General features: G+C 61.2%; 2 protein-coding genes across 4 annotated transcripts; both read right to left on the bottom strand.

Moving 5' to 3' along the window:
* Positions 1-1,093: 1,093 nt before the first annotated feature.
* CSK (C-terminal Src kinase) lies at positions 1,094-9,908 on the bottom strand. 2 transcript variants are annotated; one of them, XM_067003785.1, is made up of 13 exons: positions 9,661-9,908; positions 5,216-5,293; positions 5,006-5,119; positions 4,547-4,659; positions 4,202-4,421; positions 3,749-3,842; positions 3,604-3,669; positions 3,374-3,473; positions 3,199-3,289; positions 2,909-2,982; positions 2,319-2,514; positions 2,157-2,243; positions 1,094-2,066 (listed from the first exon to the last, which is right to left on the bottom strand). In XM_067003785.1, exons 2-13 carry the CDS (start codon positions 5,228-5,230, stop codon positions 1,884-1,886), a joined length of 1,353 nt encoding a protein of 450 aa, XP_066859886.1. In that variant the 5' UTR covers positions 5,231-5,293; positions 9,661-9,908; the 3' UTR covers positions 1,094-1,883. The 2 variants fall into 2 exon arrangements, with proteins under 2 accessions (XP_066859886.1, XP_066859885.1); XM_067003784.1 differs by lacking the exon at positions 9,661-9,908 and adding an exon at positions 8,526-8,653.
* A 7,741-nt stretch (positions 9,909-17,649) lies between these two features.
* On the bottom strand, positions 17,650-21,555 carry LOC106044189 (cytochrome P450 1A5-like). Of its 2 annotated transcripts, none has more exons than XM_048081549.2 (7): positions 21,409-21,555; positions 20,397-21,254; positions 19,386-19,470; positions 18,747-18,836; positions 18,537-18,660; positions 18,214-18,300; positions 17,650-18,054 (listed from the first exon to the last, which is right to left on the bottom strand). In XM_048081549.2, exons 2-7 carry the CDS (start codon positions 21,252-21,254, stop codon positions 17,748-17,750), a joined length of 1,551 nt encoding a protein of 516 aa, XP_047937506.2. In that variant the 5' UTR covers positions 21,409-21,555; the 3' UTR covers positions 17,650-17,747. The 2 variants fall into 2 exon arrangements, with proteins under 2 accessions (XP_047937506.2, XP_047937505.2); XM_048081548.2 differs by having other exon boundaries at positions 19,386-19,509; positions 21,409-21,554.
* Between the last annotated feature and the right edge of the window lie 407 nt (positions 21,556-21,962).

Consider the following 21,962-nt stretch of genomic DNA (forward strand, 5'->3'; position numbering starts at 1 on the left):
CTCTGAGCCAAAAAAGGGGGAAATAGGGGAAATGGGGAGTGGTGAGCAATGGGTACAGTCAGGACCAGGGGTCTGGTTGCCTTTGAAGCGATTCTCTGTTTTTTGTTTTTTTTTTTTTTCTGGTTTGCTGAGAAGAGGGGGAGGAAGGCTCTGCGCATGGCTGGCTGCCCTGGCTCGGGGGCTTGCGGGTGAGGGTGAGAGCAGAGGGTGAAGAGGAGAGTGAAGAGGAAGAGCCTCACCGGAGGCCAGAAAGAGGGGAAGGGGGCAGAGGGCAGGGACGGGGCACGCAGAGCATCCGAGGGGCTGATGCACGCAGGGCCGGCTGTGCAGCCCCCCCTGTCTTCCCCACCCCAAAGGCTGCTCCGGGGGATGCTGAGCCCCCTGCCCCTGCTCCAGCGTGGGCTGCGTGCCCGGGGCAGGCAGGCTGTTCTCCGGGCTGGCGGGGGCTTTGCAGCTGATGGAAAAGCCCCAAAATGCCTGGGGGGAGACATCAGCTGCTGGGACACGGGCTGCTCTCGGTGCCCCACCGCCTGGCAGGCTCCAGGGAGGAAACTGAGGCAGGAAAGGGCTGGAGAGAGGGCAAACGTAGCTCCTGGCAGGCCAGAGGCTGGGATTTCCCACGTCTTCCTGGCTTTGGACATGGGGCTGAGGCCATCGGCCAGCAGGAACTGGAGGCAGGGGGACAGGGGACAGTGGTTTTGCCCCCCTTGCTGTGCACCCCCGCGGCACGAGGACGCATCTCGCCCTTTCAGGAGCCGCCTTCTCGCCGGCTGTGGACGACTTTAATCTTCATAAGCCCCCAAAGTAAAGCTGCTTATACGTGCTGGGAAGAGCCGTGGGTGAGGCCAGGAGAAATGAAACCCTACAAAACCCCAGCCCCACCACATTCCCCCTCCGTGCACCCAGGTACCCCCGGCGCTCCCCAAACGCAGGCATTACCGCGGCGCCCTCCCCGCTCCTCAGGCTGCAGCCCCGCAGTGGGGGCACCGTGTGTCCCCCCCGAGATCCTGCCGGGGACCCCATTTGGGGTCGTAACCAGGACCCAGAGGTTGGGGGGGGGTCCGGAGACAGAGGGTCGGGCAGGCGGGCCGTGCCGCGTCCGTATGGAATGGTTTTTATTACAGTTTTAATCTCACAGTCGGTAGCATTACATGAGAATAAAGCACTGGACAGGACTGGAAAAAAGGCCTCTGGAGACAGCATGCAAACATTGCAACGAGTTTAAAGCAAAACAACCCAAAAAAGCGTCGGGGGGGGGACGCCGCCGCGCTCTCCCGGCTGGGCGGCGAGTCCAGCGTCTCCCCGTGAACCATCACTTCTGTCGTCGGGGTTTCCTTTCCTTCGCGTGTCCGTTTCATTGGCTTATTTATTTTATTATTATTCTTCTTTATTAACCTTCTCCTCTCTCTCTTTTTTTTTTTTCTTCTTTTAATTACATTAAAAAATAAGATTCGTACTTTAGTAAAACACCCAGCGCTCAGCTGGGCGCCCTGCTTGAAATAATAAAAAACAAAACAGACAACCAAAAAAAAATAATAAAACAACCCCCCAAAACTGAGAACAAACAAACAAAACAAAACAAAAAAATAAAAACCACCCCAAAATCCAAAAAATAAAGAGCCTGGGAGACCAAAAATGAACCTGACGGGGAAAAAAAAAATCGGATTTGGAAGTTTGGAAGCGACCAGGAGGCTGGTGCGAGGAGGAAAAAAAGGGGGGGGGGTCACCAGGCACCCCTGGGCCCCCCTCCTGGCCACTCCTGCCGCCGCGTGGGTGCCCCCGAAGCCCCCCGGGGTGGGCTGGGGGAGCCGGGGCCGCCCGGCCGGCGGGGGCTCGCCCCCTGGCGCTGCTGGGGGGGTGGGGGCCGCCCCCAGAGCCCCCCCTCACAGGTAGAGCTCCTTCTCTTTGATATGCACTAGCTGTTCGCGGAGCTGGTGGAAGGACGGCCGGTGGCCGGGGTCCAGGGTCCAGCACTTCTTCATCACCTCGTAGACGATGGCGGGGCAGCCGTCGGGGGCGTCCATCTTGTAGCCCTTCTCCACGCGGGGCACCACGTCCTTCAGGGGCTGCGGGGACGGGGGGGGGGCGCTCAGGGTGCTGCCCCCCCCCAGACACGGGGAGGAGGAGCGGGGGGCTCCCCGAAATTGGGCACTTACGATTCGCGGATAAGGCACTCGCCCGAAGGAGTAGATTTCCCAGAGGAGGATCCCGAAGCTCCACACGTCTGACTTGGTGGAGAATTTCTGCGGGGGGGGGGAGAGGCCCCGTGAGCGGGCTGGGGGCGCGGGGCGGGGGTGCGGCGCCGGCCCCTCTCCCACCTTTTCTCTAAGCGCTTCCGGCGCCGTCCACTTCACCGGCAGCTTCCCCGTGTCCTGCGTGGACGACGCCTCCTTGGTGAGCCCGAAGTCGCTGACCTTGGCGATGTTGTCCTCCGAGACCAGCACGTTCCTCGCCGCCAGGTCCCGGTGCACGAAGTTGTTGGCCTCCAGGTACTCCATGGCTTCGCAGACGTCTCTGGCGAGGCAGGAGGAGGGCGTCGGGAGGAGGGACGCCGCCACCAGGGGGGACGCGGCCCCAGAAAGCCTGCTCTCCCCTCGCCCGTCTTCCCAGCAGTGCGCCCAGGGTGTGGGGTGGGATGGGCAGGAGGAGCCCCGTGTCCCTCTGTCCATGTTCCCATGTCCCTGTGTCCCCATATCCATACATCCCCACATCCCCATGTCCCACATCCTTGTGTCCCCACATCCCCGTGTCCCCATATCCATATGTCCCCACATCCCCATATCTGTACGTCCCCATGTCCCCACATCCCCGTGTCCCCACGTCCCCATACCCGTATGTCCCCACATCCCTGTATGTCCCCACGTCCCCATGTCCCCCCGCAGACCCCCATGCCCCCCCTTGCACTTACAAGGAGAACTTGAGCAGGCACTCAGCGCCCAGCACCGACCTCCCGCGCGACCGCAGGTAATCTACTAGGCTGCCCTGGAGGGACAGAGAGCGACGGTGCCACCCCCCGCCCCAAAACGCCCCGCCGCCACCCCAAAACAGGACCCTGGGGACAGGGGGAGGACAGCAGAGCCGGGGCACAGCCCTGGGGCTCCCGGGGACGGGGACAGCCCCAGAGCAAGGGGCAGGGGGGGCGAAGGAGCAGGGCGGGAGCGCGGGGCTGGGCTCTGCCCCCCCGGGGCCCGGCCTCACCTTGGCCATGTACTCGGTGACGATGTAGAGGCCGCTCTTCTCCTCCACGATCACCCCCAGCAGCTGCACCAGGTTGCTGTGGCGGAGCTGCCTGCGCGGCGCAGGGGGCTCAGGGCAGGGCCGCCCCTCGCCCCGTGTTCCCCCCCTGCGCCCGTGTCCCCCCGGCCATACTCACGTCATCACAGATGCCTCCGCCAGGAACGCCTGCGCCGTGGCGTCGTTTTTAATGCACTTGACGGCCACTTTGTTCCCCCGGTAATCGCCCAGCATCACGTCTGCGGGGTGGGAGGGACGGGCATGGGGGGGACGGGGACGAGCCGCGGCCCCCCCGCCCCAGCACCCAGACCCCAACGCATCGCCCCAGTGTGGGGCCGCATCGGGGATGGGGGACAAGGCGCCGCTCACCTCCAAACTCCCCTTTGCCGATGATCTGCAGCAGCTTGAGGTCCTTCATGTTGAGGGCCCAGCCGCCTTTTGGGGGGGGAAGGAGAGTGAGGGGGGGGTGTCCAGGGACGGAGATGGGAGCTGGGGAGGGGGCACGGCCACTCACTGCGGGAGAACTCGTCCTGCGCCGCCACCGTGCCCTCCATCACCTTCGGCTTGATGAGGCGCGTGCAGAGCCCGTCGGCGTCCGTGGTGTAATGCTGGGGGGGGACACGGGGAGGGGGGGACCGGGCTGTCACCCGCAGCCACGGGTGGCACCGCGGGGACGTGGCGAGGGGCTGGGGGGGCCCTGCCGGGGCCGTGCCAGGCTCTGCGGTCCCACCAGGTGGCAGCACGAGGCCATAAATGGGACCAGCGGGGGCTTGGGAGGGGGTCGGTCCCGATGCATCCCCCATGGCCAGACCCGATTCACCCCACGGGGGTCCCATTGGGGCTCGGGGGGGTCCCCATCCCTCCTCCCGTCCCCGTCTCCCCCCTTGGCCAGTCCCGACGCACCCCACGGGGTCCCACAGGCTCTTGGGCCCCACGCCACCTCCAACCCGCGTGCCCCCCCGCTCACCTCCACCAGCTGCATGAGGTTCTCGAAGTAGACCTCCTCGTCGATGCTGAGCTTGCTGGAGGAGTAGATGATGCGGTAGTGCTCCACCTTGCCCTCGCAGCTGACGCACAGCGTGTAGTCCCCGGGGTAGTTGGTGCTCTCCCGCACCAGGAACAGCCCCGTCTCGGGGGGGTACAGCAGCCGCTCCGCCTGCTCCCGCGTGATCTTCCCGTGAAACCACCTGCGCCGGGACCGGGACAGGCAGGTCGAGGGGACCCCCGGGGCCGAGGGGCAGGCGGGACCCCCGGGGCAGCCCCTTTTTGCCCGGCTCCTGCCCCCCCCCCCCCCCCCCCCGCGGGTACTCACGGCATGAGGCTGAGCTTGATGCCGGCCTTCACTCCCTCCCGCTTCTGCACGTAGTTGGCGGGGATGATGCCCTCCTGACCCACCTTGTTCTTCGCCTTGTACCAGTTGGGATCCTGCAGGGACAGCACGGGGGTCACGGCGAGCCCACGGCCCCTCCGCGGGGGTCACCCCGCCGGTCCTCAGCAGCACCCAGCACCGCTGCCCAGCCCCGAATTTCTCTCCATCCTCCCCCACTGAGCCGCCCGAGCCGCTTCCCTTCCAGGGGAGCGTTAACTAACGAGGCCGTGAGTTAATTAACCCAACGCCTGGCCCCGTTCCCGGCCCGTCGGGACAGCGGAGCCACGCGGGACGCCCACGCAGGATCCCGCGCGCAGTCTCCCCGCCCGCGGCACCCAGACACGGGCACGGGGGGGACCCCACGCAACCCCCCCGGGGGCTGGGGTGCAGGGGGGGCATTACCTTGGTGACCGCGACGATGGTGAGGACGTCCCCCTTGCTGAAGGGCAGGTCCTGCTCGGCGGTGCCGTGGAAGTTGTACTTGGCGATGCACTCCGTACCGGACGGCCACACGGCCTGGGGGGGGCAAACGGGGCCGCGTGAGCCCCCCGCCTGGTGGGTGCCCCCCACCCCAAGCCGCAGGGGTGCTGCCCGGCCCCGCCCGGCGCTCACCTGCATCCCTGACATCTTCTCAGGGGGGTCGGGGGCGCAAATCTCACGGGAGGGACACGTCACTCGGTACCATGAGACCTGCGGGGGGAAAGGGGCCGCTGAGAAGGGCCCCGCCGCCGGGACGGGCACGGCGGTGTAGGGCTCAGCCCCGCGGGGTTGGGTCGGGAACCTCCGCTCCCAGAGGGGGTTTTGGGGGCAGCTTCAGCCCCAGAAGCACCCAAACCCGATCCCAAAACGTCACGCCCATGGAGGAGCAGAAAGCCACGGGAGATGGAGCACAGGGCGTCCCTGCAGGATGCTTCGGGTGAGGAGTGGGGAGAGGAGTCCCGTGAGGACCGGCCCCAGGATAAATCAGAGAACGTCGCACAGCGCCGTTGCTAAAAGATTTGAGAAAAAATAAAATCCCATTTCCCGCAGGATAAAACCCATCGGCGCCCCGGGCGTGGGTGCAGCCTTGTCCCCCGCAGGGTCCCGGGCCGGGCCGCATCCTGCCCCGCGCGTGGGAGGGGAACAAGCCCGGCTTTATCCTCGCCGGCCGGCGGATGAAGTCAGCGGCCCCAGCATCAAACGGGGCTTTTCTGGGCTGAAACTCAGGGGCCTCTCCCTCGGAGGGGACTGTCACAGCGGCTGGGAGGGACCCCGAGCCGTACAGGGTCCTCGGTGGGGGTTTCCCCCCCTTGTCACCAAGACGGCAGTACCAAAATAACCCCGTGCCGATTCAGGGCTGCGAGCGGCCACCGCTCCCAGCAGCCACCAGCAGCTAAAAATATTTTGGGAAGGAGGAACCGAAAGCGGGGGCAAGGCCCGCGGAGCCGTGAGGAGGAAGAAGATAAGGGGCAGAGTGGCGGGGAGGAAGAGCTGGGGTGCGGACGTGGCCCCATCCGCCGCCGCCCTCGTCACATTTTCGGGGGGTCCGGAGAGGTGCTCAGCACCATGCCCGGCGTGGGAAGGGATTTGGGGCCGCCGAGCCGAGCGCCGGGGTTTCCGCCGTGCCCATCACCGCGGCACCAGGCCCCGCACGGCGTGTAGGTTTTCCTCCCGGCCACGCCGCCAGTTGTGGGGCTGTCCCAGCGGCCGGGTGCTGGGTGCAGAGAAGCGTCCCGAGATCAAGCTGTCGGGCTGCGTCATTTCCTCGCCACCCCCCGCTGAAACCCCCCCCGTGCGCCGCTGTTCCTCATCCTGCTGCCCCAAGCCTGCGCTGTGGCGGCCGAGAGTGAGCTCCTGGGGATGCTGCCACCGGGGGGGGGTCACCCCCTGGGACCCCCCCGTGCACTCGTCCCATCCATCCCACTGCTGGACGGACGCCGCAGGAGCTGGGGGAGCATCGTGGGGAGCGCTGCGCCCCACAACAGCCCCGCCTTCGCCCGCCATCCACACCCTCGTGCTTCTGCACCTGCTCGAACTCGGTTTTTGGGCTGATTTTTGGTTAAACCCCGAGGCGGGACGTTTCGGGAAAGGGGCCGGGTACCAACAGTGCAAAACGCAACCCAACAAAACCGGGGAGGGAACCACCGAGCCCACGGAGGGCTTCTGCTCAAGCCCCATTTAAGCAAAGCTGCCTTTTTTCCCCCTTTGCTGCAATTTAAGCTTTTTTTTTTTTGCCTTCTGCCAAGGAGGAACCACCATTTCCACCACCCTTGTTCCACTCGCCCTGTAACGACCTCACCAGCAGGAGCTGGACCCAGTCCCTCTTTGGGGACTCTTTGGAGGGGGGACGTGTCCGGCCGCACAGGGCTCCACGCCGCAGGGCAGGCCCAGTTCCCACGGGAGCACCGCGCCGTGCACGGCCACGGAAGGAATTTCCCATTTCTGGCTTTTTCGCCCCCGTTCTCCAGCTGTTGCTCAAGAGCATCCCCCAAGCGTGGTCAGCGGTCCCCAGCGGCTCCCCGCGCGGTTAGCCTAACGGAACCAAAGGGAAGAAGGGGGCAGGAAGGAGGTTTTGGCTCAGATTTGGCTCCAGCTGCACAGTCCTGGCCCATGGGAAATGGTTCGGGGGGTTCCCCGCACAGCACAGGGTGCTTCCCGTCCCGGGGATGCAATTTGGTCCCGGCGAGGCTCCTGGTACCCAGCTGCGGATGCTTCTGCAGAGCCCTCGATGCACATCCCTCGTGTCCCTGCAGGGTGTGAGCACCCATGGGTGCCACCAGCTGGACACAGCTGGGACACCCGAGGAGTCGCCCCTCCGGTGCCAGGAGCGGGGAGCAGGATCGCCCCGACCCCTGCCTTCCTCTTCCACGTCCCAGCGCTCGCCGTCTTCCTCCCAAGGGTCCTTTTTAAGCAGCAGGTTCGTTTTTTATCAGCACCCAATTCCTGCTTCAAAGCCAAGGCTGAAGACTTCGTGACATGCACATGCCCTGAGCGAGGAGCTATGGGGCCGCTGCCAGCTGGATCCAAAATGCCCCGATGCCTCCGCTGGGATGGCGAGCAGCTCCACGTCGGAGCAGAGCTCCTCAGGAACCAGACTTTGCAGCCGGCAGCCTCCTCGCGCTGCTGTCTGTTGGAGAAGTCGAGCCTCTTTTCGGGGCGTCATGATGCAAACGGCTCCCGGGGTGCTGGGCTTTGCTCCTCGTTTTTGGGGGATTTGGGGAGCTTGGTTGCCCCATCCCAGACCCAGGCACAGCGAGCTGCCCCCTGCCCTGGGCTCGAGCATCTTCTGCGCTGCTTGGCACAAAAAGCTCGGTCTGGGGTTCTTCAGCACCCTGATAATCCAGCGGGCTCTCGGCGGTGGCACAAGGCAGGGAAACCTCTGTCCTCACCAAGCACCAGCACTTCTCCTCTCCTTGGGGATGAAGAAGGCTCCTTGCCTGCTAGGTGTCCCCGCAGGAGCCACACGGGGCTGAAGCCGCTGCCCCTCCGAGGATCCAACCGCTGCTCCGGCAGCAGGGCGATGCAAAAAGGTGAAAAACGAGGAAAAAAACCTCCCAGCTGGGGCTTTGCGCTAGGAGAGCCGGTCGCCTCCGCGCGCGATGCTCCTGCCCGCAGCGCTGGAGGAAGCTGCCTTTCCCACAGCCCCGTGACCTCCCGGAGGAGCTGCCGCCGCCCTGTCCCTGCGCTGTGGGGCCGGGACGAGGCCCTTTGGCTGAAAGCTGGAGCGTGGATGTTGAAGGAAGCGTCGCTCGCACGGGGAAGACTTCCCCGCGCATCCACCCTGCTCGGCAAAATCCCTCCAGCCTCCAGCAGAACGCCTCCCCGCGCTCGACCCGAGCCTCTTTAAACTTCAAAAAAAAACCAGCAGCCCAAAAACAGACAACATCCTCACTCTCTCCAAGAGATCTTATCGACTGTTATTACAAGTAACACCTACGATTACCATAATCGAAAGAAAAACGTTCCTCCTTTATCTCATCAGCGACTTGGCTGCGCTCTTGCAGACGGTTTCGCTGCTCCAACTGCCTGGGCACCGAGCGGCGGGCCCCGAGAGAGGAAAGGGGGTGTTGTTCCTTTTCTATTTGCTTTTTTTAAAAGAGAAGAAAAAAAATGAGAGAGAGAGAGACACGGTGTTGCTGTCAAACCACAAAAGGCGCCTGGGGGATAGTCAGGGGCAGGTGGAGGCCCTGTGAGCGCTTGAGATGCTGCTCCGAGCCTCCGTGGCGCAGCACGGCGGGGGTTTTCCTGGTCTTTTTCTCCTGCAAAATTGGAGTGGTGTCACCGGACCCGATCGTCCCAGAAATTTCTGATGCTTGGTGGTGGTGGGGGACAGATGGATGGACGGCACGGGATGGCGTCCCGCGGGGTTTATCGCGACGCCGCTCGCTGTCGCGAAGCTTCTTGCTGCATCGCTGCCATCCCTTCGCTGCCCGAGCCTCCACTCCCCGTCCTCAAACTCTGTCCGTGGCGGGGTGGGATCCCCAGGGACCTCCTCCATCCGCAGAGCCTTTGGGATGCTCTCTGGGATCCACGCCCGCGGGTGCCTGCGCGGCTCCGGAGGGGACGAAGCGAGGCCGGTGCCGTCCGAGCAGAGGCCGGCAGCCTCCTCCGCCTCCCCAGACGGAGCTGCAGCCCCGCTGCTCTCGACGAGCCTCGCGGGCGCCGTGCGGGGCCGTCGATAGCCCGCCACCGCCTCGCCGACCCTTCACACCTGCGCCGCGACGCCCGGCGCCCCGCGACGCCCAGCGCCCCCCACGGCTGCCGAGCGGCTCCCCAACACCCCGCCAGCGGAGGCTCGGCCTCCTGCCTCCCCCCGGCCTCCGCACGGCTTGCGGCCCCCGGCAGCCCCTCTCGGCTCCCCCGGGGGCCAGCCCGCAGCCCCCCCCCGGCCCCCTGGGGACCTCCGGACCCTCCCCGGGCTCCCCGCGCCCAGCGGAGGCTGCCACCCGCCGCCGCCTCCGGTGATGCTCGGCTCGCCGGGGGGGGGTCCCATTGTGCCGAGGCCACCCCCAGCCCCGCTCCCGCCCCCGGGGGGGGCTCCCCCGCTTCCTCCCGCCCCCCCCCCCGCCGGTACTCACCTCCCCGCGGAGGCCCCGAGGGAGGGGTCGAGGCCGGGCAGGGGGCCGAGGCCGGGCAGGGGCTCAGCCCGCCGCCGGGTACTCCATGCGGCGCCGCCGGGGGCCTCCGGGCTCGGGGGGGGGCGGAAGGGGCGGAGGAAGGCGAGCGGCAGCCCGGCGGCTCCCGGCCCCGCCGAGCCGGGGCCGCGGCGGGGAGGACGGAGGCGGGGAGGCGGGGAGGCTCGGCCCGGTCTGGGGGCTCGGGGGGGGGCGCCGAGGGGACGGGGAGCGGGGCCTGGGGGCGCGGGGGGGTCCGGCCCGCTCCGGCCGGGGCCTGGCTGGGAGGAAGCGGCGGCCGGAATCGGGGAGCCCGGAGCACAGCGCCTGCGCCGCGCCCGGGGCCGGCCTCCGCCGCCGAGGCCCCGCCGCGCCACCTGCCGGGCACCGGCACCGCCGCCCGGCCTCCGCCGGCACCGGGCCGGGGCTGCGGGAGGGGGGCTGCGGCTGGGCGCCGCCTTCGGGCGCTTCCTGCAACGCCTCTGGTCTCCTTGCATCGCCTTCGGTCCCTTCCTGCGTTGCTTCTGGTCCCTGCTTACCTCGCCTTTCATTCCCTCCTGCATCAGCCGGTTTCCCTTCTCACACCGCCTTCGGTCCCTTCCTACACCGCCTTCACCCCTTCTTACACTGCCTTCTTTCCCTTCTTCATTGCCTTCATTCCCTTCACCCTTACTCCCTTTATCACCCTCATTCCCTTCTTCGTCACTGTTATTCCCTTCTTACATCGCCTTCATCCCCTTCTTCATCACCCTCATTCCCTTCTTACATCTCCTTTGCTCCCTTCTTACACTGCCTTTCATCCCTTTTCCCTTCACCTTCTCTCCCTTCTTACATCGCCTTTGGCCTCTTCTTCATCACCATTGGTCCCTTCTCACATTCTTTACTCCCTGCTTATGCCACCTTTGGTCCCTTCTTCATCACCTTTGGCCCCTTCATCGCCTTGGCTCCCTTCTTGCATCATCTTCACTCTTCCATACATCATCTTTGCTCCTCCATACATCGTCCCCCTGTGCTCTGCTCTGGTGAGGCCGCACCTCGAGTGCTGGGTTCAGCTTTGGGCCCCTCACTACCAGAAGGACATGGAGGTGCTCGAGAGAGTCCAGAGCTCCTGGACTCTGTGGCTCCTTCTCACAGATAACCGACATTAAGACCATAGGGGATGGCTGGATGCGTGTACACGTGGGGGATGAGAGCAGCCCCGCAGAAAAAGGTTTGGGGGTTCTGCTCGGTGTCAGGCTGGATCTCAGTCAGCGGTGTGCCCTGGCTGCCAAACGCCCAGCCGTGCCCTGGGGCTGCAACAGGACCCGAGGGAACGGCACGGAGCTGTGGCAGGGCAGCATTCTGAAAGAAAACGAACCAAATTAAAAAAAAAATCAAAGAAAATGGGCCGATTCGCAAGAAAAGAGATGCTTGTCACTTCCTGCCCTGTGCGGCGAGGCGCCGTGGCCATGTAGGGCCAAGCAGGAAGCCAGGGCACAGCGCTCGCAGCCCCCCGGGACCCCCCCACATCCCGGGGCTCGTGTCCTCACTGGGGTGGGCACCGGGCTCTGGTGGTCACCGAGGGGGCAGGAGGGGATGGGGGGGACACGCTGGCTCTGGGGACATGGTGCTGGCAGCTCTGCCTGCAGACCAAGAATGATGCCATCGTGCCGTGGGGGATTGCCGTGGATTTCCCTGCGCCGAGCACATTGTCCCCAGCGATGCTGAGCGGGTGCAGGACGGGTCCTGCTCGCCTGCATCACTTTTTCGCCACTGGTTCCTGCCCAGCCACCGAGCAGAGCGGTGCTGGGAGGAAATGAAAGCGGCTCGTGTGTCTGCCTGCACCAGAAATGCAGCCGCGGATGCAGGCACAGACCCGTGTGGGATCCTCTGCACCCTGCCCAGGGCAGAAGTGCTGCAAGAAGAGCGAGCAACTCACCTACAGACTGAAAAAAGACACCAAATCCCCAAAGGAAAGCGAGCCCGGCTGGTCCTGCAGCACCCAGAGCTCCAGGGGCGGTGGGGATGTGGGATCCAGACCCTGCCGGGTTCCCCCTCCCCAAATGAGCATCCCCCCAAAAAAAACCCCAGCGCAGGAGCCCGGCCTTTCGGGGAGGCAAGCCGCCCCGTGCGCACGCAGCGCTGGTGTGGCAGGCGCCACACGAGGGCGTTCACGTCCCAAAGCCAGCGCAGAGGGGACAGGAGCGCTCCGGGAGGGGACGAAAATGCTTCAGGAGCGCCCAAGCGATTTGGGATCCCGCACCGCCCTGCCTGGTGCTGCGCCCTGCTGGCATTCAGCCCTGGCCCTCGGGGGGCTTCTCCCCCATTGCTGGCCCCCAAATCCCTCTTTGGGATTTTGCCCTCATTTCAAAGCCTCCCCTCGTTCCCAGGAGGGTGTTAATTAAACAAGAAAGGGTTGGGGACGCTGCCCTCAGACCCCGCTCTGGTTTTGGGGACCGGCGGCGTCCCCGTCCCCCACCTTTCTCCCCTCCTTTCCTCCCCCCGTGGCTGGGGGCTTTGCTGTGGGGTTCCCCCCGTGTCAGATTTGGGGTGCAGGGAAGGGGAGGAGAGGCAGGATGGGGGACAATCCCCACAGCCCCCCTGTCTCGGGCAGATTTGTGACATCAGGGGACTGCCGGCAGTCTCGGGGACAGGCAGCCAAAGGGAGGTGTCACAAAGGTGGGTGACACCTGGGGAATATGCTTAATCCCCCAGCCAGGTTTCAGCACCCTCTCCAGCTACTCAGAAGCTGTGGTTTTATTCCCCTTTGGCAGAAATTTGCAAGTTAGGCCATTTTTTACAGGCACCCAGGAGCTAATCCCCGTGGGGAGGTGGTTGCTGCTAACAGCTCTCCTGGGTATGAGCAAACAGCTGAGGGAAAGAAGGAGCCAGCGGCAGGAAGACTGGAAATAGGTTGGAAATATGGGATGGGCTTTTAACAAGGAGGGTCACTAAGTGTGGGAGCAAACCCTCTGTCCCCTTTCTCTCCCTCTAAAGCAGGACCCACAGTTTCCCACTGCAATTTAGCTCCTCAAAGAGTTTCCATCCCTGCTGGACGTGTCCCTGTGGCTTCCAGGGACCTCCGCCGTTGCAGGGGGACCCGGAGTGGAGCTGCCATTGCTCAGCCTGCTGACTCACTTTAAAACCTCCCATAAAAGCAAGTGATAAAAGCTCCCCCAGCTTATCATGGTTCCGGTTCCCATAAAGAAATCACGGCACTTGCAAGCTACCTGGGGAGTAAGCGGAGGCTTTAATTGAGGAAGATCATTAGGGAAGAGACAGAGATAGGGGATGTGTGCAATCAGGGCCGTCGTGGCAGTGATCAATGGATCTGCTTATCAGGAGCTGGTGGGGAAGGGGAGGAAGGGGAGAGTGTGTGGGTGCAGCACAGGGCACCTTGTGGGACGGGAGCTGCCACGAGTGTGTAAGGAGACGTGTGTGCAAGGCCAGGCTTGTATGGCAGCTCTGCTCCCTTCCGGAGCTGCCCTGGGAGGTCTCCTTGCTGCTTGGCCTCTCCGCTCTGCTGAGCAGAAGAGATGCTGCTCCCGGCCAAATTGGGGGCTCTGGGGGCTCCCCGTGCCCCTTGGTGTCCCGTGTGGGATGCTGCCATCGAAGGGAGAAAGATGGAGCCCCATAAAACTGTGCGTTTCACCTCCATCAGCGAGAAGAGGAGGGCCGGGTGGGAAGCCTGCCCAGTTTTCTCCCCTCCAACCCTCTCCCTTCCTTCCTCATCCTGGCACGTGGGTGACTTTTCTCCTTTTTCTCCTTTTTCTCCTTTTCTCCTTTTTCTCCTTTTTCTCGCCCTTTTTTTTCCCTGATCTCCAGTGCCAGGCTCTGCAGTCTGTCAGCAGTGACCCCAGGGGAGGCAATCAGAGGAGACCTTCCACCAACAAGGGGCTGTTTCACTCGGTAACGTTAATATTAATCTGCTTATCTGCCCCGGGGCTGTAAACCACTCATCTCCAAAGGGAAAAAAAACTACCCCTCTGTTCTTTATTTCTCCCTACTGATTGCAGGCCTTATCAGCAGCCACCGCCGGGACTCAGGGCAGCGGAGTCACGCGATGGCTCCAGCCACCGGGGCTCTGGTCCTGCACCAGCGCCGGAGTCACGGGGCCAAGTCCACGGGAAGCTCCCCACCCCACGGCATGACACGCGGCCGGGGTGGCCCTGGTGGTCTTGCAAAGCACCAGGCTGAACACCGAGACACCCAGCCCCACGTCCGTGCTGGATTCGGGATGTCCCTCATGGAAAGGTGGAGCACGAGTCTATTGCCTTTACCTACACCCCCGGGGGACGTAGGGGAGGTGTAGTTCGGCCAACAGATCTCATGTGTTGTCCTAAACTGTCCTTCCACGCTTCCCCTGAGCTCAGCCCTGTCTCTCCAGATGTGGTTTGGACCTCGTGGAAGCACAGAGAGACAAAGAGCTACTCCCTTGCTTGTTTAACGGGTCTGAACACCTCCCTGCTCTTGCTGGAATCTCCCCGAGTTCTTGGGCAACCGGCTTCCTCATTTCCTTCCCTTTTGTTTTTTCTTCCTTCTTGGAAGTTTTTGTGCAATGCAGGGTTGTGTGCGTGCAATTGCCGGGGCCTGGCATTCGGACCTGGAGGGAGCTCTCATCGGCCGGGGTTTGGCATCCTGGCCCATGGGAACAGCTTCATGTGTTGCACCCCATGGTCCTTCTTGTTCCCATATCACTGCCTGTCGGCCTTGGTGGGCCTTCTCCTCCAAAATGCTGGTCCCTGAAGAGCTCCTCCACCCCAGTTCACCTTAACGACCCCTCTCATTTTACTGAAAAACGAATCTGAGCAGCAGCAGAACCCCTGATATGCGAGGTTGTCTGGCAGATTCTCAAAGAGGCACTAAAGTGCCTTGAGTTAAAGATAAATTACACTAATGCACGCAGCATGGGTAACAAACAAGAGGAGCTGGAAGCCATCGTGCAGCAGGCAGGCTATGACTTGGTTGCCATCACGGAAATGTGGTGGGACCACTCTCATGACTGGAGTGCTGCAATGTCTGGCTATAGGCTCTTCAGAGGGGACAGGCAGCACAGAAGGGGTGGTGGTGTGGTTCTCTGTATCAGAGAGTGTTTTGATGTTGTGGAACTTGAGCCTGGGAATAATAAGGTTGAGTCCCTATGGGTTAGGATCAGCAGGAAGGCCAACAAGGCAGGCATCCTGGTGGGGGTTTGTTATAGACCGCCGAACCAGGGTGAGGAGACTGATGAGGAGTTCTACAGGCAGCTGGCAGAAGTTGCGAGATTGTCAGCGCTCATTCTCGTGGGGGACTTCAACTTCCCAGACATATCCTGGAAGCACAACACAGCCCAGAGAAAGCAGTCTAAGAGGTTTCTGGAGAGCGTGGAAGATAGCTTCCTGACGCAGCTGGTTAGAGAGCCTACCAGGGGAGGTGCCCGCTAGACCTTCTGTTCACAAACAGTGACGGACTGGTGGGAGATGTGGTGGTCAAGAGCTGTCTTGGGCAGAGTGACCACGAAATGGTTCAGTTCTCTATTCTTGGCGAAGTCAGGAAGGGGACCAGTAAAACTGCTGTCTTGGACTTCCAGAGGGCTGACTTTGAGCTGTTCAGGACACTGGTTGGCAGAGTCCCTTGGGAGGTGGTTCTGAAGGGCAGAGGAGTCCAGGAAGGCTGGGCACTCTCCAAGAAGGAAATCTTAATGGCTCAGGAGAGGTCTGTCTCCACGTGCCCAAAGACAAGCTGGCACGGAAGAAGACCAGCCTGGCTGAACAGAGAGTTGTGGCTCGAGCTTAGGAGAAAAAAGAGGGTCTATAATCTTTGGAGAAGAGGGTAGGCCACTCAGGAGGACTATAAGGATGTTGTGAGGCTGTGCAGGGACAAAATTAGAAAGGCCAAAGCTCATCTGGAGCTCAATCTGGCTACTGCCGTTAAAGATAACAAAAAATGTTTTTACAAATACATCAACACAAAAGGAGGACTAAGGAGAATCTCCATCCTTTACTAGATGCAGGGGGAAACTTAGTTACAAAAGATGAGGAAAAGGCTGAGGTGCTTAATGCCTTCTTTGCCTCAGTCTTTAGCGGCAAAACCAGTTGTTCTTTGGATACACAGTACCCTGAGCTGGTGGAAGGGGATGGGGAGCAGGATGTGGCCCTCACTATCCATGAGGAAATGGTTGGCGACCTGCTACAGCACTTGGATGTACGCAAGTCGATGGGGCCGGATGGGATCCACCCGAGGGTACTGAGAGAACTGGCGGAGGAGCTGGCCAAGCCACTTTCCATCATTTATCGGCAGTCCTGGCTATCGGGGGAGGTCCCGGTTGACTGGCGGCTAGCAAACGTGACACCCATCTACAAGAAGGGCTGGAGGGTAGACCCGGGGAACTATAGGCCTGTTAGTTTGACCTCAGTGCTAGGGAAGCTCATGGAGCAGATTATCTTGAGGGTCATCATGCAGCACTTGCAGGGCAAGCAGGCGATCAGGCCCAGTCAGCATGGGTTTATGAAAGGCAGGTCCTGCTTGACGAACCTAATCTCCTTCTATGACCAAGTGACAAGCTTAGTGGATGAGGGAAAGGCTGTGGATGTGATCTACCTTGACTTCAGTAAGGCTTTTGATACCGTTTCCCACAACATTCTCCTCAAGAAACTGGCTGCTCGTGGCTTGGACTGGCGTACGCTTTGTTGGGTTAAAAACTGGCTGGATGGCCGGGCCCAAAGAGTTGTGGTGAATGGAGCCAAATCCAGTTGGAGGCCGGTTACTAGTGGAGTCCCCCAGGGCTCAGTACTGGGGCCAGTCCTCTTTAATATCTTTATCGATGATCTGGATGAGGGGATCGAGTGCACCCTCAGGAAGTTTGCAGATGACACCAAGTTAGGTGCATGTGTCGATCTGCTCGAGGGTAGGAAGGCTCTGCAGGAGGATCTGGATAGGCTGGAGCGATGGGCTGAGGTCAACTGTATGAAGTTCAACAAGGCCAAGTGCCGGGTCCTGCACCTGGGGCGCAACAACCCCAAGCAGCGCTACAGGCTGGGAGATGAGTGGTTGGAAAGCTGCCTGGCAGAGAAGGACCTGGGAGTATTGGTTGATAGTCGGCTGAATATGAGCCAGCAGTGTGCTCAGGTGGCCAAGAAGGCCAACAGCATCCTGGCTTGTATCAGAAGCAGTGTGGCCAGCTGGGCTAGGGAAGTGATGGTCCCCTTGTACTCAACTCTGGTGAGGCCGCACCTTGAGTACTGCGTTCAGTTTTGGGCCCCTCGCTACAAGAAGGACGTGGAGGTGCTCGAGAGAGTCCAGAGCATGGCTACGAAGCTGGTGAGGGGTCTGGAGAACAAGTCTTACGAGGAGCGGCTGAGGGAGCTGGGATTGTTCAGCCTGGAGAATAGGAGGCTCTTCTTGCTAAGAGACCTTACCGCTCTCTATAGGTACCTTAAAGGAGGCTGTAGCGAGGTAGGGGTTGGTCTATTCTCCCATGTGCCTGGTGACAGGACGAGGGAGAATGGGCTAAAGTTGCGCCAGGGGAGGTTTAGGTTGGATATTAGGAAGAACTTCTTTACTGAAAGGGTTGTTAGGCACTGGAATAGGCTGCCCAGGGAAGTGGTTGAGTCACCATCCCTGGAGGTCTTTAAGAGACGTTTAGATGTTGAACTTAGTGATATGGTTTAGTGGAGGACTTGTTAGTGTTAGGTCAGAGGTTGGACTAGGTGATCTTGGAGGTCTCTTCCAACCTAGATGATTCTGTGATAAACCTCCCTGAATGGGGTCTTGGAGTGACACGACAACTCAGTTGGGCAATTAAAAACACAGTGTGGACACAAGGAAACAAGTTTAGAGGACTTGGAGAAGTATTAGTGTTTTTCCAAGACGTTTTCCCAAAATCTCCAAGATGAGCTTTGTGGTGCTAAGCCTAGACGCGATGGAATATCCAACAGTAGAAACACCAGACAATGAAAAAGGAGGAAAACGGTAGAAGGCAAACAAGATAAAAGGGATGCTTCAATGGCTTCAGTTTATTGGGTGGACCTGCAAGGTTCTGCCAGCCCCGGGGTTGGTACGAGGGCACCCACGGCTGGGGATGAGCCCGCTGCTCAGCTCAAGCTCGCCATGGGGAAGCGCTGCTTGACCTGGAAGTGCTCGCATCGCTTGTGCTTGATGGCCAGTCCGTAGCGTGGCGTCATGTCCACCTTCCTGCCATCACGGACACTGAACTCCAGCTGCTGCAGCAAGGTGGTCAGGAAAAGGAAGACCTGCCTCCTGGCGATGAACTCCCCAATGCACCTCCTCTTCCCCAGGCCAAAGACCAGCACCTTCTCCCCATCCTCTTTGTTCACCTCAGTCCCTTTGGCATTGAGGAAACGCTCCGGGTTGAAAACGTGTGGGTTCTTCCAAAGTTTCCTGGGGTGGAGAAGGTCAGGTGCTGAGATGGAGTCTCCTGGCCACGGGTGCAGGGGGGCTCTCATGGGAGCCAGTTAGGATATCCCTGGATTTAGTAGATCCCTTACCCTCCCCTTTTTCCCTTAAAGCAGGAGGCTTTCTGCCTCTGCAGGTACTCACTCATCGTGGTTCACCTGCCACTGGTTGATGAACACGCAACGGCCCTTTGGGATGTAGTAGCCGTTCAGCACCGTGTCCCTGGTCGTGCTGGGGGGAGAAGAGAGGGCTGTGAGGTTTTAGAAAGCAAAAAGGCTCTTCCGCATCCTCACAGGACTCAAAGTTTGCCCACGCTGACCTGCACAGGAGTGGTGAACTCCCTGTGTCCATGATGAAGCCATTATTGTACTGATAGAATTTTCCCTGCTCTGCTGCTGGGCAGGCTGCACCACGGTGCCTCAGGTCCTCACCTTGGCAAGCCCAGTCCGTCCCCAAGCAGCACCTACCTGTGCGGGATGGTGAAGGGCAGGAAGGAAGAGTGCCTGAACATCTCCAGGATGAAGGCTTCCGTGTAGGGCAGCGTGCCTTGGTCCGACAGCCGCGGTCTCCTCTCCCGGCCGATGGTCTGATCTGCGGCAGGTGGGAAGGAGAAGCTGGTTGCGGCCAGCCCTCACCTCACAGGTCCCAGCCCCAAAAAACTGGGCTCATCAGCTCACCCAGTTCGGCCTGGATCCTCTTCTGGATGTCGGGGTATGTCACCAGGTACATGAGGCACCAGGACAGGGCGGTTGTCACGGTGTCAAAGCCTGGGTGGAGAGGGGAGGTAGTGCAGACCCCATGAGTGTCATGCACAACACGGGTTATGCATGACCCCATATGTGCTATGCTCGCTGCCAGACTGGCACGTGGATGGCTAAGAAGGGAGAGGACATCCCGGGCACACTGTAGGGCTTGGGTTTGTATCCTGTTGGAGAAAGCTTTGCTAAAAGGTTCAGTTCTCATTCGTCCTGGATTGCCCTGGGGTTATGCCAGGTTTGTGCAAGATTTCAACTTCTTTGGAAGCGAGGGAGTTTCCACAGAGCTACTCAAGGGTGAATCAGGCAGCAGACGTCTCCCTCAGCCAGGAAAAGCCACCCTGACCAAGCTATCAACTGTGCCCCTGGCTTGTTCCTGAAGCTTTCTTCCAGACCTAATATCCCACACGGTCTCTGGGGGTGTCCTAAGAAGGTCCAGAGCAGGGGGATGGGTGCTTGGACACAAAGTGGCCAGCCGGTGCTGGACAATTGGGGTCAGAGCTGTAAGGTGAGGAGCCCGAGGTGACCTGCCGTAGCTGAGGGAGCGGCGGGGCAAGATACCTGCTCCGAAGAGGTCGTTGACCAGGTTGACAATCTTCTTGTTAGGGATCCGCGCGGCGGTGCTGGCTTCTTTCTTCTCCAGGCTCTGCTCAATGAGGGAGTCGGTGATGTCTCGGATGTTGTTCTGAGGGAGAGGAGAGGAGAGGAGAGGAGAGGAGAGGAGAGGAGAGGAGAGGAGAGGAGAGGAGAGGAGAGGAGAGGAGAGGAGAGGAGAGGAGAGGAGAGGAGAGGAGAGGAGAGGAGAGGAGAGGAGAGGAGAGGAGAGGAGAGGAGAGGAGGAGAGGAGAGGAGAGGAGAGGAGAGGAGGAGAGAGGAGAGGAGAGGAGAGGAGAGGAGAGGAGAGGAGAGGAGAGGAGAGGAGAGGAGAGGAGAGGAGAGGAGAGGAGAGGAGAGGAGAGGAGAGGAGAGGAGAGGAGAGGAGAGGAGAGGAGAGGAGAGGAGAGGAGGAGGAGAGGAGAGGAGAGGAGAGGAGAGGAGAGGAGAGGAGAGAAGAGAAGAGAAGAGAAGAGAAGAGAAGAGAAGAGAAGAGAAGAGAAGAGAAGAGAAGAGAGAGAAGAGAAGAGAAGAGAAGAGAAGAGAAGAGAAGAGAAGAGAAGAGAAGAGAAGAGAAGAGAAGAGAAGAGAAGAGAAGAGAGAAAAGAAGCCGGTGGCCAAGCAGAGCGTTGGGTTACCAACTGGAGAACATCATCTTTCAACCCCCATGGTGGTCCCTACTGATTTTGCAGCCAGTGGAAATGAGGAGGTGGCTCTGCAGGACACCTGTGCAAGCAGCCTTGCTGACAGATCAGAATATTGCCCAACCAACTGCTCTTAGCACACAAGGCCACCGAGGAGCATGCGTACTGGCCCGCAACACAAAGAGGTTACAGCTGGACAGGCTGTACTCCTAGATGGAACAATATCTGCAGGAACACCAATGGCCATGGCCACTCGGCTGCAGGAGGACAAACAAGTCCCCAACACAGAGTGGGACACATCTCTGGCGCTGGTGGGGGTCCCCAAAGCTCTCACCTTGTCATACGTCTCGTAGTGCTCCTTGACAATTGCCTGCAGGAAACGGATGAACCGCTTGTTGAAATCTTTAAAGAGATCCATGGCACGGCTGGGCAGGTAGCGGAGCAGCGGGATGAAGTCCGAGGGGTTGCCAGCAGCCGCCACGTCCCCGAACTGCTCACTGACGTTGACCAGGCTGAGCAGCTCCTGGTCGTCGTGGCCGTAGCGCTTGCCGAAGCACATGGCGCAGATGACGTTGGCCACCGAGACCACCAGGTAGCGGTACGGGTCGAAGCTCTGCTCCTCCTCCATCAGCTGCAGGAACTTGGTGACCAGGTAGGCGGCCTCCTTGGAGACGTGCTCCTCCAGGAGGCAGCTGGAGGACGACGTGGGGCTGGCGGTGATGGAGAAGGTCTTCAGGGCGTTCTGGGCCAGCTTGCGGCGCGCTTTCCACACATCCCCTGAGTCAGGGCTGAAGGTCAGGCTCTGCCCGTCCGTGATGTGTCGGAAGCTGGGGAGGTCGGGGCGCCCCATGAAGTCTTCCCCTTGCCTCACCAGCGCCTGCCGCAGGGTGTCCAGCCCGCTCAGCACCAGCACGGGCTGGGTGCCGATGGCCACCTCCATCACGTCCCCGTACTTCTGGCTCAGCCGCGTCAGGGCCAGGTGCAGGTCCTTCCTCAGCTCCAGTGCGTTGCCCACAACGGGGAGGCCGCGGGGGCCCGGGGGGGACTTCAGCCCCTTGGGCACACGGCGCCGCAGGGGCTGGGCGAGCAGCAGGAGCAGGCAGAAGACGGCGGCCGCCAGCAGGACCTCGGTGGCTGAGACACCGCTGGGGCTCCCTGCCAGCCCCATCGCAGCTTCCATCCCTGCTGCCATCTAGAAGGAGATAACGGAAGCGAGGTGCGGAGGCAGGATTAGCATGGGGAACCCCAAAACTGCTCAGGGAGAGCTATAGCATGAATTCTCCCACCCAGCTTTAAAACCTTCCACGTCCGTGCTCAGAGCCCCACACGCACATGTCCTCTCCTACCTGCAGGTCCTCAGGTCACAGAGGGCTGGGGTCCCAGCAGAGCGAGGAGAGGGGGTCCCAAACCCCCGGATGGGTTCCTCTCCTCCTGCCTCCTGCTCCACTCGAGGCTTTAAATAGGCAGCTGGGTGCTTATCTGTGGGGTCATGGCGAGGAGGACCCAAGGGACAGCTACCCATTAACAGAGGGGGCCGAGCCCCTGGAGCCAGCCCCGGAGCCCAGGGCAGACGTTCCCCAGCTCCACCACACTGGGGGGGGGGGACAAGCAGGGTACCGGTGTCCCCACTGTGGCAGGACCTCGTGGCCGGGGCCAGCCTCAGGTTAACGATTGGCCAGGGTTGCGTGAGAAGTTGCTGGCATGCTTCCTGACCACGGCACGCGACCGCCGCCTGGGCTCGGCCCCACGACCCCGTCCCCCCCTCCAAAAAAAAACCCTGGCAGGGGACACGCAGGGTCCCGGCTCAGCCGGAGGGAGTGGAGGTGTTCATTAGATGGAGGGAATTTATTTTTCTTTTTGCCCCAAGTTTTCATCTGCTCTTTGGAAAGCACAGGGGGAA

This window comes from Anser cygnoides, chromosome 11 (genome assembly GCF_040182565.1).
Source record: "Anser cygnoides isolate HZ-2024a breed goose chromosome 11, Taihu_goose_T2T_genome, whole genome shotgun sequence".
NCBI lineage: Eukaryota > Metazoa > Chordata > Aves > Anseriformes > Anatidae > Anser > Anser cygnoides.